General features: G+C 49.8%; 2 protein-coding genes across 4 annotated transcripts in view; both read right to left on the bottom strand.

The window, feature by feature from the left end:
- SMC5 (structural maintenance of chromosomes 5) overlaps positions 1–9524 on the bottom strand; it is a 78580-nt gene extending 69056 nt beyond the window's left edge. For all 3 annotated transcript variants that reach the window (XM_058657357.1, XM_058657358.1, XM_058657359.1), the window contains exons 1-4: positions 9284–9524; positions 4838–4979; positions 3527–3579; positions 1220–1382 (exon numbers count right to left, since the gene is read on the bottom strand). In XM_058657357.1, coding sequence (XP_058513340.1) covers positions 1220–1382; positions 3527–3579; positions 4838–4979; positions 9284–9468 — 543 coding nt within the window. In that variant the 5' untranslated portion in view covers positions 9469–9524. The remainder of the gene's footprint in view (positions 1–1219; positions 1383–3526; positions 3580–4837; positions 4980–9283) is intronic.
- Positions 9525–15363: 5839 nt separating this feature from the next.
- Positions 15364–18144, bottom strand: part of MAMDC2 (MAM domain containing 2) — an 89600-nt gene continuing 86819 nt past the window's right edge. Inside the window, exons 13-14 of the mRNA XM_058657385.1 lie at positions 15973–16057; positions 15364–15850 (exon numbers count right to left, since the gene is read on the bottom strand). Coding sequence (XP_058513368.1) covers positions 15786–15850; positions 15973–16057 — 150 coding nt within the window. The 3' untranslated portion in view covers positions 15364–15785. The remainder of the gene's footprint in view (positions 15851–15972; positions 16058–18144) is intronic.

Here is an 18144-nt window from a genome sequence, read left to right as displayed (position 1 = left end):
GTCACTATTCTGCTTCTAAATCAAGCTATAATGTAATTAACGGAAGCACTCAAAGACACGTTAGCAATCTTTGGCGTATCACTTAACATTCATTATCAGGATTTTTCATTTTTAGTAAACAGTGTTAAAAGACAATTTTTGAAAGTACATGTATAATTACAAATTTTACGTATCAAATATCTTATTCAAATACATTAACTAAAAAGCTAGTAACAAAACTGTAAGAGTTTACAAATGGAAGGACATGATTATGTGAGAAACTCTCTAACAATAATACAGTGTTTAACCTGGACTCTATTAGAGTCTTCTGTATTGCTCCCAGTCAGTAACATACCACTGTGAGAGACTTGCTGCAGTTTGCAAATAACCGTTAGGTGAGGCCATTTCAAGGATACAGGCTCAGCAGCACATACTCAGTCACACAGTCCCAGCTTCAGCCTTCTGAAAGGCAAACCCTGGGAGGCAGCCGCGGCCCGGTGGCTGAGTCACTCGCACCTGTGGGGAAGGCCTGCACGGAGCTCCCACATCCCAGCTTCTCCTCCATCACTCCTTCTGGGTCTGCACGGAGCTCCAACATCCCAGCTTCTCCTCCTCCATCAGTCCTTCAGGGCCTGCACGGAGCTCCCACATCCCAGCTTCTCCTCCTCCATCACTCCTTCTGGGCCTGCACGGAGCTCCCACATCCCAGCTTCTCCTCCATCACTCCTTCTGGGTCTGCACGGAGCTCCAACATCCCAGCTTCTCCTCCTCCATCAGTCCTTCTGGGCCTGCACGGAGCTCCCACATCCCAGCTTCTCCTCCATCACTCCTTCTGGGCCTGCACGGAGCTCCCACATCCCAGCTTCTCCTCCATCACTCCTTCTGGGCCTGCACGGAGCTCCAACATCCCAGCTTCTCCTCCTCCATCAGTCCTTCAGGGCCTGCACGGAGCTCCCACATCCCAGCTTCTCCTCCATCAGTCCTTCTGGGCCTGCACGGAGCTCCCACATCCCAGCTTCTCCTCCTCCATCAGTCCTTCAGGGAGTGTAGGGAGTCAACACACGGACGGCAGTCTCTGTTTCTCTCTGACTGCTTTTCAAATAAAAATACATACTTTTTTTTTTTTCCCAAAGAGGAGATCTTTTATATTATATAGCATTACAATTTACACTCTTTTACAGTATTTTAAAAACATACTATATACACAATTTTCTCATCTTCATATTTCTGTCGACCATACCTGAGGTAGGAACTGGCAGAGATTGCCCACTTGAATATTTAAGGCTGCGACCTGCTCTTCTACTACTTTTTGGGTTGTAGGTTTTTTGTTGATGAACCAACAGGACTGATTTTTCGTCACATCAATCTCACGGGTGATTACAAGATTTCCAGAAGCCCTGAACCTAATTGAAAAGAAATTAAAAAAAAATTTATGTTCATAAAACATGCTAGTTTAGGCACAGAATTTTCCCCAAATCCTCTTGTACCAAAATGCCAGACAGAATTATCGTAGGGATTTGTTTGTTTGCTTTTACTTTTCCTATTTTGGTCTCTCTCAAGAAGGAAACCTGGACATTTTATTAGTAATAATACTTTAACTGACTACATGTCAGTTACTATTCAACCTTTAAAATTAAATTGGTAAACTCAAACAAATGCCAGCACTAATTCCCAAACCATGAGCAGAGGAGTCACATAGCTAAAGTAACTTTATCGCCACACTGTTACCCAATCAGATATGTTGACTGCAATTCAAAAAAAATATGATGTATAATTTTAAACACCCACTAGTGGGAAACCATGTGAATAGCATTTGACTCCTGCATCAACATTTCCAAAAAACTGAATACACAAGCAGCCCCATGGCTGCCTAGGCATCCCACCTCAAATTCAGAAGGAAATTCATCCATGGCCAATAGAATATTACACAAAATAGAATCTGAAAGAAGGGTATTTATTTATTTCTTGCTTTTAGAAGTACTAGTGCTCCACACCTCCCATCTACTCCCCCATCTTCCTAGTGGGAATCAGCAGCATACAGTGAGAGAGAAACCACTCACACCCAATGGCTACACGGCAATCATGGCAATGCTGTACCAACAGACTCCACTGTGCTCAGAACACATCACACTCAGAGGTCAGGACTTCCAAATACTTTTAAACTTTACTCCCAGAACAACTAACGATGAACAACCTTTATCATCCTCTTGCTGTAAATAAAATACCTTCATAAATCCTTGTATGAACAATCATGGAAGTGAGGACTTTTGGCAGGTGGGACCCAGAGTGACGGTCCCGTTGAGGATGCCTGTCCAAACAGGTGACTCCAAGGATTCACACGGGAGAAGACGGCCAAGCCCAGAGCTGCTCCGCGTGGACAGTCTGACTACCCACCATCATCATCACCATCAAGGAAAAGTCACGAAGGATCACTTAACTGTAAAGCAAAGTGAACGCTTCCCGTGACAGCTACAAGTCAGCCTCAGAGATGTATCTTTTTTCTTTTTAAAAAAAGGTTTAGGGCCCGGCGGCGTGGCCTAGCGGCTAAAGTCCTCGCCTTGAATGCCCCGGGATCCTGTTTGGGCGCCAGTTCTAATCCTGACAGCTCGACTTCCCATCCAGCTCCCTGCTTGTGGCCTGGGAAAGCAGTTGAGGACGGCCCAAAGCTTTGGGACCCTGCACCTGCGTGGGACACCCAGAAGCAGCTCCGAGCTCCTGGCTTCGGATTGGCTCAGCTTCAACCATTGCAGCCATTTGAGAAGTGAACCACTGGAGGGTTCCTTTCTGTCTTTCCTTCTCTCTGTATATCTGACTTTGCAGTAGAAATAAATAAATCTTTTAAAAAATAGTAAAATAAAAACTATTTCCTCACATCCCATACAATAAGGGCTCTCAAACAATCTTTAAAAACTTTTTCAGCTCAAAAACCCTACAGCTCCCTATAAACTATCCAGAGAGTGTAACTCTGCCTAAAATTCATGCAACAGCCTGAATATATTCCCATGTGCATTACCAAGGACGGTCCACTGGTTTCATCAGACATGTTACCCTGGGATCCCTGAAAGAGCTTTCAAGGGCGGTCCCACGGAGCCCACGCAGGCTCTGAAAAAGCCACCGCCAGCAGTCACCAGAGGTGTTACTCGGGACAGGAAATAGCAACAAGTCCTTTTACACACGAGTCCCCAGACCATCAGTACAAGCAGAGTCACACCCAGGCAGCCTCCGTCCCACGCATGCACACGTACACTACACTTCACAAGAACGGGCAGAAAAAAAAAATCTCAAATTTGTGAAAAATATTGTAACTTAACAAATACTAAACAGTGGTATATTTCTATTTCATTACTTTTCATAATTGTAATTTGCTTGATAATTTTTCCAAAGAATTCTTACCAATTTAAATAATATTTGAAGATATACGAAAGAACTTGCTTATTTAGAAAAAGTGTTCAAACATTATTTCCAATATTTATAACAATACTGCACTAACATTCATTTCTAAATTCAGCATTATACTGAAAAGTGTCTTGGAACTTTTACCACTTACAATTCAATTTCCACCATGCCTTTGAGACATCCTCTCTTCACAAAAAACCCGACCTGAGGGACAAAGGGAAAGTGAGCAAGCAGTGTGATGGCACTTCCCGGTCGCTATCTGCCAAACCAGGGCAGCCCCCAACAGCTTTCCCTAGGTTCCCTGTCACATCTGAAAAATACCCTTTTCAAACGTGGTCCGTCCATTTTCCCTCTCACACATAACAAAACCAGTACTCGTCAAAATCCCGGAAACTTCAATGTGTTCAGGTAACCTGTTGTACAAGGTCAAGCCAACAGACGGCAGAAAAAGAATCGAAGTCCAAGGGAGCTGGCTCAAGTCAGTGTACTCACCCAACACGCTAAAGGAACTCTAGGAACAAAACCCTATGGGCAGTCCTCTGTCGCACACATCACCGAGTACACACCAAGCCTTCTCACAGACACTTCTAGACGCACACATTGGACATTAACAGCGACTCTAGTGTCACTATCCTGTTAGCAACCAACAAACTGTCATCAAGTAACTTGAAAGGGAGTGACACTGGGCTGGCGCGGTGGGCTACATTTCTCACCTTGCATGCGCTGGGATCCCATTTGGGCACTGGTTCGTGACCCACATACTCCACTTCCCATCCAGCTCCCTGCTTATGGCCTGGGAAAGCAGTTGAGGATGACCCAAAGCCTTGGAAACCTGCACCTGTGTGGGAGACCCGGAAGAAGCTCCTGGTTCTTGCTTCAGATCGGCTCAGCTTCGGCCACTGCAGCTGCTTGGGGAGTGAATCAGCAGACAGAAGATCTTCCTGTCTCTCCTCTCTGTAATGTCTGACTTTCCAATAAAAACAAATCTTAAAAAGAAGAGAGAGTGAAAGGTCCTCCACCCGCTGTTTCCCTCTCCAAACGGCCCGGCGGCAGCAGCCGAGGCGATACGGGAGCTTCCTCCAGAGCTCCCAGTGGACACGGGCCGCGGCCGTGGGCCGTCCTCTGCTGCTTTCCCAGGCCATCAGTGGGAGCTCAATCAGAAGTGGAGTAGCCAGGACACGAACCGGTGTCTATCTGGGACGCCAGCATTGCAGGCAGTGGAGTTACCCGCTACACCACAGAGGTGGCCCAACAAATTATCCTTATAAAGATTCTCAAGGAATATAGTCCAGAATAATTCCAGGAATGAAAATCTGCTTTCAGCTCCTCCTCTGTCAAACTCCTTCTACACAACCACTACAACCTCACTGTAAGCCAGTAACTGAGAAATAGAAATGTGTGTGCTACTAAAGACAAGGAACAGCTTTAGCTGCTTCTTTTTTAAGTACTTCAGTTAACTCACCTTATCTGCCCGTCCCATGAAAGCAGGTTTGCCTGCTAATCCCAGGCAAATGGCACAGACAATGCTCGACTTTCCTGTTCCATTCGCTCCAATGATCATGTTTAAGTGGGGTCCCGGAGACACTTCGCAGACATCGTATGTTCTAAATTATAAAGACGTGAAATTATTAAACAGAGATGAGAGTATGTCCTTTACATCTTATCCTCTTATCAAGCTCTCTTCATCATCTACAGCTTCCCAAATTCCTTCCAAATCCAGCTCAAGGGTGCTTACAATCTACAGTGAGAAAATCAGTGAAAGAAATGAGAAAGTGATTATGAAATATCAAAAATATAAACTGCAGTCAGTGAAGATGCATTTTCTTTTTATAATTTTTTTTTTAAAGATTTATTTTTATTACAAAGTCAGATATACAGAGGAGGAGAGACAGAGAGGAAGATCTTCCGACCGATGATTCACTCCCCAAGTGAGCCGCAACAGGCCGGTGCGCGCCGATCCGATGCCAGGAACCAGGAACCTCTTCCGGGTCTCCCACGCGGGTGCAGGGTCCCAAAGCTTTGGGCCATCCTTGACTGCTTTCCCAGGCCACAAGCAGGGAGCTGGATGGGAAGTGGAGCTGCCGGGATTAGAACTGGCGCCCATATGGGATCCCGGGGCTTTCAAGGCGAGGACTTTAGCCGCTAGGCCACGCCGCCGGGCCCGAAGATGCATTTTCTATAACAACTACAATATATGACACTTATCAAGTTATCACTACACAAATAAGACAATTTTAAAACAACTCTTCATACGAGCAGTTATGGCTTATCTGACATCTGTGGATTTTTCCATTAGAATGCTTATCGGCTACTTACATATTCCAACAGTTGAAACAATCCAACCACTTTACCTTAATTTCAAACAGAAAAAGGAAGCTACGTATCAACTCAAGGCGACATGAAGATTTCACGCTGCCAATAGTGTCACCAGAGAACCTGCTGCTGGCCCACAGTGACCCCGATTTTACTCTCAGGAGTGAGAAGGACTTTCCCCCAGCGAGCACTCTGAAGCAGCCCGGGGCCTGCAGGTGCCCGCTGCCCGGCACATCACACGGAACCCTGACCAGCTGCCAGGGATGTTCGCAGAATGTGAAGGAAGCTCTCTGACGTAGGTCTAAATACCCCAAGTTGGAACCCGAACTAACGCAGTGTGCCCGTGGTACTTCAGCAGGCGCTCGGGTGGCACACGGACTAACGCAGTGTGCCCGTGGTACTTCAGCAGGCGCTCAGGTGGCACACAGACTAACGCAGTGTGCCCGTGGTACTTCAGCAGGCGCTCGGGTGGCACACGGACTAACGCAGTGTGACCGTGGTACTTCAGCAGGCGCTCGGGTGGCACACGGACTAATGCCCAGACAATCGAGCTGCCACGCATCAACCACACTTCTAAACGGTGACCATTCTGAAATGATCAAGCGTAAGAACTCCAGGGGAAGGTCCTCTAGTCCCACTGTCTACACAGCAACTACCCCCTTTCAGACACTTGTTCCGTTAGGCGCTCAGTCACAAAGAATCCTTTATTGCAATGACTACAACTTTGTGAGATGACCTGACAACTCCTGACTCAACCATCCCTTTCCCAGGAATTCTGAGTGCCACATCCCCACCTCCCTGAGCTCCCCAGGAGTGCTCCTTCTCACAGCACACACCCTGCGGGGCCCCGGGTGCTCCCCACGGCTCCGCAGTACCCACACATTGAAAAGGAGCCAGACGACCTCCTCAGTCAGTGCCACTCCGCCTCAACACCTCTCCTGGATGTGACGCAGCAGTCATCCTAGCACATTCAAAACTAAATCCACCATCTCTACCCTCCCAGCCCAAGCAACGGCCCCGGCTTCTCAGTGTCTGGGCTCACTGACAGCCCCATCACGCCGATCAGAATCCTAGGCAGGCCTCATCATCTTTTGCCTCAAATCAGACCATTCACCCACTGTCCAATCAATGACACCATCTCATCACACTAACTCAGGTTGGCACAAATGCGAATCTGGTATCACTCGGTAACAAAAGATGCCGAGTTAGAACAAGGATCCTTGGTAATGCTGCCCCGGAGGGTCTTGTCCTGCTTTGTCTGTGTTCAGTGCTCTCCTGTCACTTTCGGCCCAGGTGTCACCGTGCTTCTGGCCTCTCCCTGTGGTCTGTCCTCTTCCAGCTGCGCCGCCACCTGCCCTGGCTCACTGCCAGCAACCCTGCCCTCACTGGACTCTTCCCCAGCCCACCTGCTCTTTCTACTTCCTTGCTAATTCTCTCTAAGCCCACCCCTGCCCTACTTCTCTCCTCAAGCTCCTGACGCCCCGTCATAAACATACCAAGCATCAAGGCTCTGCCTTTTTCTCCACGGGATGGCTGACCTTCACTCCTCACACCTTCTCCACCCTCCCAGCCTTCAAAGATCCTGCTCAGCAGCTCAGCAGCTGGCACCCCAAGGCAGCGGGGCGTCCTGTATGTGACATCAACCTAGAAGCTGGTGTTGGCGAACCACTCACCCCCACTGACCCTGGACATCCCCGGGGACTGTACACCACCTCCCACCCCCCAATGACTGTGGACACCTCCTGAGGACTGTACACCACCTCCCACCCCCCCACTGACCATGGACATCCCCCGGGACTGTACACCACCTCCCATCCCCACTGACCGTGGACATCCCCCGGGACTGTACACCACCTCCCACCCCCCCCACTGACCATGGACATCCCCCGGGGACTGTACACCACCTCCCACCTCCCACTGACCGTGGACATCCCCCGGGGACTGTACACCACCTCCCACCCCCACTGACCGTGGACACTTCCTGAGGATTGTACACCACCTCCCATCCCCACTGACCATGGACATCCCCCGGGGACTGTACACCACCTCCCACCCGCACTGACCATGGACACCTCCTGAGGACTTTACACCACCTCCCATCCCCCACTGACCATGGACACCTCCTGAGGACTGTACACCACCTCCCACCCCCCCCCCACTGACCGTGGACATCCCCGGGGGACTGTACACCACCTCCCACCCCCACTGACCGTGGACACTTCCTGAGGATTGTACACCACCTCCCATCCCCCACTGACCGTGGACATCCCCCGGGGACTGTACACCACCTCCCACCCCCACTGACCGTGGACATCTCCTGAAGACTGTACACCACCTCCCATCCCCACTGACCGTGGACATCCCCCGGGCACTGTACACCACCTCCCACCCCCACTGACCGTGGACACTTCCTGAGGATTGTACACCACCTCCCATCCCCCACTGACCATGGACACCTCCTGAGGACTGTACACCACCTCCCATCCCCCACTGACCATGGACACCTCCTGAGGACTGTACACCACCTCCCACCCCCCCCCCACTGACCGTGGACATCCCCGGGGGACTGTACACCACCTCCCACCCCCACTGACCGTGGACATCCCCCGGGGACTGTACACCACCTCCCACCCCCCAATGACCGTGGACACTTCCTGAGGATTGTACACCACCTCCCATCCCCCACTGACCATGGACACCTCCTGAGGACTGTACACCACCTCCCACCCCCCCCACTGACCGTGGACATTCCCCGGGGACTGTACACCACCTCCCATCCCCTACTGAAATCTCTTTCCGGGCAGCCCCACCTCTGCAGTGTCAACAATCACCCTACGTGTGCACCACTGCCAAACCTCTCACCGACTGACATTTCTTCCGAGCTCCGCCCCTTGTAACTCTCAAGTCACAGGACCTACAAGGTATGTGTTATTCTTCTGCCGAGAGCCCTCCGCCTTCAGCACAGCACCTTACAGCTAGTACTAGAATGCATCTTCAAACAGCCTGCGTGCTTGAAGGACGGTCCTCCGCCCTGCTCCCAAGGGATCAGGAACCCCGCGCCACTCCCCCTGCAGGTCCTGGGCTCAGGGCTCGCGCACAGTGCGTCCACACACGCAGCGACAGCCACCATGCAGCCATTCTGAACGCCCGACACGAACTCAACCCGGACCTGCGACACCCTTCTTCCCCGAAGACTTCTACTCCTGCTTCCCAAAGCTCTGTCCGGCCAGGGACGAGACGCGCCCAGAGGCTACACGCCCCTCCTGACTCCCGCCGCGTCCCCACGCACAACTCCCCGAGCTCATCTGCGCGGAACCGCGTGCATGGCACCCCCGCCTCGGCACCTGCACGGCCCGGGGCTGCGGAGCAGGCCAGCCGGCGTCCGAGACACGCCGGCCGCACTCCGACTCACCCCATCCCCAAACGCCAGCTCGCGGGCCTGCAGGGGCAGCTGGCCTCGGACGGGTCCAGGGGTCTGTCCCCGCTGCAGGCCAGGCCCGGGTGGCCCGCGTCGCCCAGCCGCCCCAGGTCCCTGCCCTGCCCGCCACGGCCCACGCACGGCCCAGCCGCGCCCCCAGGCCGCCCGGCCACTCACAGGAAGTTCTCCATGGAGATGCGGACGATGGAGCCTTCCACGAAACGCCCGGCCGCCGGAGGCAGCGGCGCCTGAGGAGCGGCGCCCCTTCTCTTGCTCGGCACCTCGGACGCCGGCTCCCTGGGCAGAGCCCTCTTGGAGGCCGGCGCGCCCGCGGTGGGCGCCTTGCTGCCGGAGCTCGCCATCCCGGCTCCCGGGGCGCCCAGCCGCGCCTTCCGTTCCCAGCGAGCCGCAGCGCCCGCGCCGCCGCGCCACGCTCCCGCGCGAACGGCCCGACGCGCGACGCCGCCGACAGCCCGCACAGCGCCTGCGCACGGCCGGCCCCGCCCCGGAGGCCCCGGGCCTGAGGGCGGGCTGAGGGCGGGCTGAGGGCGGGGAATGGCGGGCCTGAGGGCGGGCCTAGGGCGGGGATCCGAGGGCCTGAGGGCGGGGAACGGCGGGCTGAGGGCGGGCTGAGGGCGGGCCTAGGGCGGGCTGAGGGCGGGGAATGGCGGGCCGGAGGGCGGGCCTAGGGCGGGCCGGAGGGCGGGGAACGGCGGGCTGAGGGCGGGCTGAGGGCGGGGAACGGCGGGCTGAGGGCGGGCCGGAGGGCGGGCCTGAGGGAGGGGTGAGGGCGGGGAGCAGAGGGCCGGTGGGCGGGCCTGAGGGCGGAGAACGTTCTGCGCCCCCCGGAAGGGCTGAGGGGCCACCTTGTCCAGGGAGGGCTGGAGACTTGGTTCCAGAAGGCCGCAGAGGCGCTTCCGGCCTTCGCTCCCGCGTGGCCGCTGTGGCCCGGCTCACGGGAAAGCAGGCCTGCCGCGGGACTCCGTGTGTGTGTCAGTCAGGGCTTCGCGCTGGGCCCAGGCGGGGCGGCCACTGCGCGGCCTCCTCGCCTCTCTCTCACCGCCTAATTTATAAAAGAAGACACCTGATGGGCTCTTTGGATGATAAAGGAGCCCCTCCGTGTCCCAGCGTGATGGCACACACATCTGCCTCGCTGGCTACAGCGTCTCCGCATTTTGCGTTTTCATGACCGTTTTTAAGAAGTTTGAAAATAGAAGAATCACAAAGCAGAGACAAGAGCCACTCCTGTATTTTCCTAGGGTACTTGGCGCCGCGCCTGGCCAGGACCCCAGCGCCCTCCCGAGGCCCACGCCACCCCATGAGGTTGCACTCCTGAGCCCACACTTTGTCCTACAACAGGCACTTGAGTGAGCCAGCATTGTAGGCCTCCCCTCTCTGTGTGACTCATAACATAAAGTTAACCATCTGATGTTTCTTCTACCTTTTTTCCTAGTAGTTACTTTTTAAAAGTTACTCGTCAAACATATGACTATGTTCGCTTCATAAAAATCAAAACAGTTGGGGCCCCACGGCATGGTATGTCGGCCATCTCAGCACCAGCATCCTGTGGGGGAACCCGGCCTGCTCCACTTGTGATCCAGCTCCCTGCTTGTGGCCTGGGAAAGCAGCGGAAGATGGCTCACGGCCTTGGGCCCCTGCACCCATGTGGGAGACCCAGAGGAAGCTCCTGGCTCCTGGCTTGGAATGGGCTCAGCTTTGGCCAGTGCGGCCATTTGGGGAAGAACCAGCGGATGGAAGAGCTCCGCCTCTGGGTGTCTCCTCCACTCTCCAGAACTCTAACTTCCGACTCCATAAAGAACTTCGTTTTCAAACAGAACAGTAGGCGCAGACACTGTGGGCCAGCAGGTTAAGATACCACTTGGACAGGCTTCCCCATAGCGATGCCAGTTGAGCCTGGCTGCTGTGTTCCAGTCAGCTCCCTGCTGATGTGCCTGGGAAGGCAGGCGGATGGCTCAGATCCTCGGGCCCCATCATGTAGGCGAGCAGGAGGAAGTGCTTGGCTCTTGAGCCCAGCCGGGTCTCAGTGGTTGTAGCCACACGGCAAGTGAAGTAACAGTAGGACAATCTCTCTTTTTGTCTTCTGCCTGTCCCTCTCCTTCCTGGCTCTGGCCTTCTACCTCCGCTGCAGCACGCTGCTTTTAAAATGAACAAATACATCTACTTTTTTTTTAAGTTTTATTTCTTTTTACTGGAAAGGCAGATTTATAGAGAGAAGGAGAGACAAAGAGAAAGATCTTCCATCCGATGGTTTATTCCCCAAGTGGCTGTAACGGTCAGAGCTGAGTCCATCCAAAGCCAGGAGCCAGGAGCTTCTTCCAGGTCTCTCCTACACGGGTGCAGGGTCCCGAGGCTTTGGGCCGTCCTCAACTGCTTTCCCAGGCCACAAGCAGGGAGCTGGATGGGAAGTGGAGCAACTGGATATCAACTGGCGCCCATCTGGGATCCCGGTGCATCCAAGGTGAGGATTTAGCCACTTAGGCTATCACCGCAGGCCCCTTTCAGCATTTTAAATATATTATTCTGCTGTTCTCTCATTACCTTCATTATTAATAACTTTAATATGCATTCCTTTGTAGTTCATCTGACTTGTCATTATGATAAATTTAAAATTTTTCTGGTTTGCGTATTACATCATTTCCTACAGATATGGATTTAGTTTACGAAAGTCGCTCAGATTCATTGACTTTATAATTTTGAACATTTTTTTTATCTACAACCGATTCTGAAGTCTGAGTTTTATGTGAGCATCTAGTCCTTCCCTCCTGTCCCTGGTGGGCTCCTTAGGGTAAGAACCAAAGCCTCCGGCTTCCCTAGAGGGCCAGTCCCACGCAGGGCCACCGGCTTGTCAGTTCCTGTCAGTTCTCACGTGTGCACGCGCTGTCGCTCAGGAGTGCGTACGGGCAGGGGGGCTGGGCGGTTCCTCTCTTCCTCACCAACACGATGACTTGTGTCGGATCCAGACACAATTCCTCGACATTCCCAGCAGACAATTGCTTCAATTTTAAATGTCGTTATGATATGGTGTGATGTGCTGATATGATATCTACAGGAATAAATTGTAAAGTCTCCCTCATATTCCTTTCTCATCTGCCCCAATCCTGTTTTCATTTTTCCTTGCCATCATTTTTCAGTTTTTGGAAGATTTGGGTCAGGGTTTGGATTTCATTGCATTGTTTATAATACATCCGTGTGCCCTGTTAGCTTATGTGAGCGGAAGTGATTAGGGAGAGCCAGGTCCTGCCACACTTCAGTGAACTTCACCTTTATAAGCTTTATGATTTGGGGAATTTTTAGTCCATGTTTGTACTAATGAAATTATCTCATAGCATTTATTTTACCCAGAAACTGTGTGTTGGGCAGTTGTGTGAGAGGTGGTGGAACACCAAACAAGTGGTCATTCTTGAGATGAAATGCAAACCAGGACTTGGGGGTGTGGAATTGGCTGCGCGTGTGAATGCGCATGCGGGGTGCACAGCTCAGAGGGACCATGGGGGATGCAATGTCCAGCAAGAGGTCGACAGGTCCCTTGCTGCTAAAGGTGAAAAGATGACAACTTGACAAGATCATGGGGCCGCACCATCCTTAAGATGGCACTCTTAACTCATAACTCACTTGTAGCAGAATACATAAAAATAACCAAGATCCATCTGAAATGTCACTGAGTGATTTGGGGTCCCTAAGACGGAAGTGGTTGTATTATTCTCGTGTAATTTTCCTTTGCTCATTTTGTGCATGAGGGAAAGGAGTGAGGGGCAAGTGGCTGGCTCTCCCCACACATCTTGTAAGTGGCACAGCCAGACGTCACTGAGATGGCCTGAATGTGGACTTCATTGCTTTGCTGCAGCACCTCTGGATAGTCCTGCACATGTTGGAAACACAGCGTCACTGCAATCAGCATGACGAGCCCACTCCTCCCCTGCAGTCATGGGTCAACTGTACAGAGAAACAAGTCCCCTGCACAAGAACCAGGAGTCCCAGAGCCCAGGCCTTCACACACCCAAAGCACCAGGACGCTGGGATAAAGGGTTGTTGGCTGTCCCTGCTGTCCCTGCTGTCCCCAGGCTGTAGTGAGAGAGTCGCCTCCCCCTCTGAGGTCTCCGTATAACATCCTGGACATAGGTGTGCTTAGCAGTCTGAACTGGGTGGGCCGATTTCTACCTCTATTTTCCTTACAAATCTGTGAGCTGCTTTGCAATCTTTATGCATAGACTGACACCGGAGCACAGAATTGTTAAGAACTCCTTGCCAAACTGTTTCTACTTGCATATTCAAAAAGAGCCCGTATCTGATGCACGCTTTCCCCATAGCTACTCCTTTCCTCGCTACTGAACCTGAGTCAGCTCTTTCTGGACAGCAAATTAGAGGAGAGAGAGCAAGATGTGTGAGAATCAAGATTCTGTTTGAAGCGCGTGTGTATTCAGTGCTGCTGAGAATTACAGAAACGCAAGCTCTGGGCTGGGATTGGCAAGCAGTCTCTGTGAGCTTCTGTGCCTCCCCTCTGGCACTTGGAACCCCAAATCCTGTGCTGTCTTTACCTCCACCCACATTTTCATCCAGGTGAAATCATGGAAATGAATGCCAAAGGCAACCGGAAAGGGAAGATGAGCTTCAGAAAAATGGATCACGCATCCCCGAGGGAAGGCGAGTTAATGAGTTCACTTTTGTCTTTTATATGAACATCAGGTTGTTGCTTAGCAACCGAGGGCAGTCATTATAGTGCCTCCTTTCAACACTTAACACTTCCACTGGCATTGTCCCACCTCCTTTCCCTCATGCACAAAATGAGGCAAAACTGGCCCTGTTTCTTAAGGTTGCTGGGAAAATTACATGAGAATAATACAAGCACTTCCGTCTTAGGGACCCCAAATCACTCAGTTTATATTGTAAGACTCATTCGCCACATAACTTGCTGATTATATCAACGTGAGTCACCGACTTGAGTCCTAGAGACATGTCTTCATTTTCGAATCAGAAAATGCAGCTGTATCTAAGAGGAATAACGCCTTGAAGGAATGATGGTAGCTGGTATGCTGCTGGATTGGCCAACATCCTGAAATCCTCCTTCCCTCTTGTCCCAACTCTGTTTAGGAAGTGATCTTCTCTGCAAAATGAGACATGATGAATAAAAATATTTGATTCACATCTTTTCATTTCATTGCAAAATTTATTTGTTCCATAAACCTCAGGACATTGACTTGGGTAGTTGAATACTTTTGTTTTTAAAGTAGTATTTCGGAGAGGTGGAATGCCCTCAACAGGTTCACTTAGAGGATTTTTGTTTTTGTTTTCCACTCTGATGGGAAAGCTTCCAACTTGATGAGAAGCGTGGACTTGGGGCCAGCCAGGCCTTCCTTGGGAGAGGCGTTCCGGGTGAGGAAAGCTCAGTCCCAAGCAGCTGTGCAATCCTAATCTGCACTCTGTGAACAGGACTAGAAAGGTCCTTATCTCAAGGGAGTTGGGAAGCTGACATGAATTGGTTCGCCCATGTTTTCTTATTGAGTCTCTACTACACACCAGGCCTTGTCTGGATGTGGAGAATAAAACAGTACGAGTCCTTGTCCTCAGAGAGTTGATGTCCCAATGAAATAAACTCGGGAGCAAATCTGAGCCAGTGCATGTGAAATGAAGTAGTTTTTAAAGCGTATTTATTGTGCCAATGTCTGCACAGAAAAGGGGCAAAGAAGCATTTCATTGTGGCAGAGATTCAAATTAGATGACGCAGTTACCCAGTGTAGGATTCATTTCAAATGACTTATTAGCTAATCTTACAGTTCCATAGACAGTTATCTGATGCACATATATACAATTTTCTAAACATGTAAATAAAAAGCAGTAGTTTAGTATATCTGTTTAAATTTATATTATTCAAAAACTTACCAAATCATTTATTATAAAAAAGTAAAATCTTTAAAGCTTATAAAAACTATCTGTGTGTGCACATACACATCTTCAAGCTTACTTTACAAAAAAGGAGTGCAATCTGTAGCCATGTGCTCATAGTGACTTTCAAAGGTAGTTCAAAGCCAAAACTCAAAGGGCCGCATTCCCTTGGAATGCAGTGTGGACCAACATTCACTTACCCCGGATGTTTATAACACAGCTTTTGTTATATCATCTGGTGAAAAATTAACCTTCCATTTCTATGAATAAAACAGGAAATAAGACTTTATTTTCCAAAACTTGTTAGTGAATACAGCATTCATTCTGCAGATCTTACTGACACTCCACACTACTTAAAAAATACTTTTGACAGTTGAAATTCAAAAGGCAATCCATAAGCCCCATTCTCTTCCAGTACATTCATTGAATGCAGATTGAAGTGAGCACTTATAATTTTGATTGTGCCCTTTGTTTATATACTTAAAATGATAATAGCATAGTGCATTTATGCTTTTACCTGGTACCAAAATTATCGTGAAAGATGTATACAAAACCAGCAGCCTGCATGTCTAGTAACAGTTGTCAAATGCAAAAAGAAAAAGAAAAAAAATCCCTGAGTCAGGATTTTGTTGGCAAAAGTAACGAAGAAGGGTGCCTTAAATGGCGTTTCACAAGCTGTGAAATGGTTCCGACTGTCCAAGATTCATTTGCTTTGTTTTCATTTTCACTGAAGAGAGGTATGATTTATTTGCATAGTCAATCTTGTTCCGATGATTTCTTAATATTCAATTTCATTCAGGTCCTCAGAGTACCCTGATGACTGCTGAGCTGCATCCTCCATTTCTGGAAGGAGGAGACAAAGAGACAACAGCTTTCTCAATTTTGCCTATAGAAAAATGTCTAATTTGCATATTAGAGACCAAAAATAAATTTTCATCCATATCCATATGCATATATATTATTACCTGTGCAGGGTCCTGCCTGAAATTTAACATCATCAATGGCAATATCGCTTCTTATGGACATTCCTCGAATGGCTTCGAAAATTATCTGAAAAAGAATGAAATCTGAAGTTAGAATTTAGAAACAGAGTCGTCTGGTAAAACCATGGCGCTCAGGTGGATGGAGGCGTTCTCTTCAGTTAAAGGACCTGCAGTGAAAGAGTGAAGTTCACATTGGGAAGAGAGTCTGTGGAGTGTCAGGAAGCTCACAATCAGTAAGTCACTGAGGCCTCAGAGAGTCAGTCCCTTTCCTGTGACGGCTCCTTCAGGGTCTCCCGGCAGCACGCCTAGCAGTGCTTCCTGGGGGCGGCCTGGTTCCCCTGCCCATTAGGAACATTCTCCAGCGCTGGCCCAAAGCGCCTCTCCACAGACTGAGATGTGCAATTGAATGTCCCTGACCGCACTCAGGTGCAGACAGGACCGCAAAGCAAGTGCAGAGATAATGGTTCTCCTGTCATGTTAAACTCACAACAACAAAGACAGATAGGCAGCAATTGGTTTTATGATTTAAGAAGAAAATAACAGACTAAGGTAAGCTCTAAAGCTGCCCCAACAGTGCTTAATAAGCTACTGATACGCCGGGGAGGCTTGTGGGTAATGGAAACCGTTCCAAAGACACATTCACTGTACTCATTTCATGAGCAAAGAGATCTCCATTGGACTAGTTTATAATTTAAATTAAACAAAAAAGAAAGCTGTATGCCAATTTCATTTACCGGCATATTAAATACAAAATGCCAATTCAATAATTAACAAGTTTATGAAATCGCTTTGAAAATAATGATTCAAAGAGTCGGAAAATAACATTAATAAAAATTCCAAGTATACAAATTGTGAAGACTAATATGAGGTGTCCTTCGGGCTAGCATCACCTCTGGTGCTTCCAGAGTGGCTGGCACTTGAAGCAGTGCACTAAGGCCCTGGCCAGCGGGCATAGAAACCTCTCGGTCAGTCGAAGGACTGAACAGAACATCTAGGAGTTCTCAGGCTTTGAACTTGGACTGACTTGACATTTCCAGCTTCTTTGATTCTCCAGCCTCCATGGTCACAGGAGACAGTTTACACAGTAAATACCCTCTTATCCATCTGCCTGTCTAAACTGAAGAATCCTAATGGATCACACAGCTCCAAACAAGAACCCAGGCCGAGCGGGCAAGAAGGCAGAACTCTGCTCATGCTTAGTCTCTCGTGTTGTTCTAAGTCAAAGGCAACCAGCTAGAGTCTTCCTTCCAGACTGTGCTGAAATCCACAAGGCCTTTCTGTGTAACTTTTGATTTCAACGACCACCTGTCTCCATGCCACACTCTATACCTCAACACTGTGCACTCAAAAACATTTCTAATGACCAGCTACCTGGCAAGTTTCAAATGAGAAAGGCGCTGGGCCTCATCCCCAGGGTTTAGGTGATAAGAACTCACTTGGACCCAACACAGCCACCCCTGTGTTGAGGCACCATTCCCAAAGGGCCAGATTCGTGTATGTTAGCAGCAAGGACTGTCATTAGCAGACCAAAAAATCACCCAGAGAGATTATTGAAACAGACTTCTGGGGCTCCAGGGCAGTTCCAGGCAGAACCTACGAATCTCCATTGTAGCCGCTGTTGGCATGCCAGTACCTAGTCTGTACTTAGATACGTGAATAGAGTATCCCAATAACTTAGTAACATTGATCAATCTTTTCCAAATTACTGAGTGATTCACTTATTTTCTGCAAACAGACATTAAATCACCGTCAAAATCATTGCTGGGGCTCTCTGTTAGGATTCACTAAATTTCTCAACATTTTACATGTGCTAAGGCAACGGTCCCTTTCCGGATCGTGGTACTTCTTGCCTGCTTCAGTAAGGCCACACCCTGGGTGGAACAGCATTCCAACGTCCAAGGTTCCTGCAGTCCCTGCTCACTTCGATCTGTGGGAGATTACTTTAGGTTGGGGGAAATGGCTCACGCACAGCCCCGTGCTGTCAGCTGCGGTTCCTGCTTCTGGCTCACACACAGGCCCAGTGCTAGCAGCGGCAGCACTTGGGGAGGGAATCAACAGATGGATCGGAGCACCCTGTCTTTCTAATTCTCTTTCTGTTTCTAAAATAAAAAAAAAGAAGAGGATTTGCAACTCACTCATCGTTAACCTTTCTCC

The sequence above is a fragment of the Ochotona princeps genome, chromosome 31, assembly GCF_030435755.1.
Source record: "Ochotona princeps isolate mOchPri1 chromosome 31, mOchPri1.hap1, whole genome shotgun sequence".
NCBI lineage: Eukaryota > Metazoa > Chordata > Mammalia > Lagomorpha > Ochotonidae > Ochotona > Ochotona princeps.
This window is presented reverse-complemented; position numbering and strand designations above follow the sequence as displayed.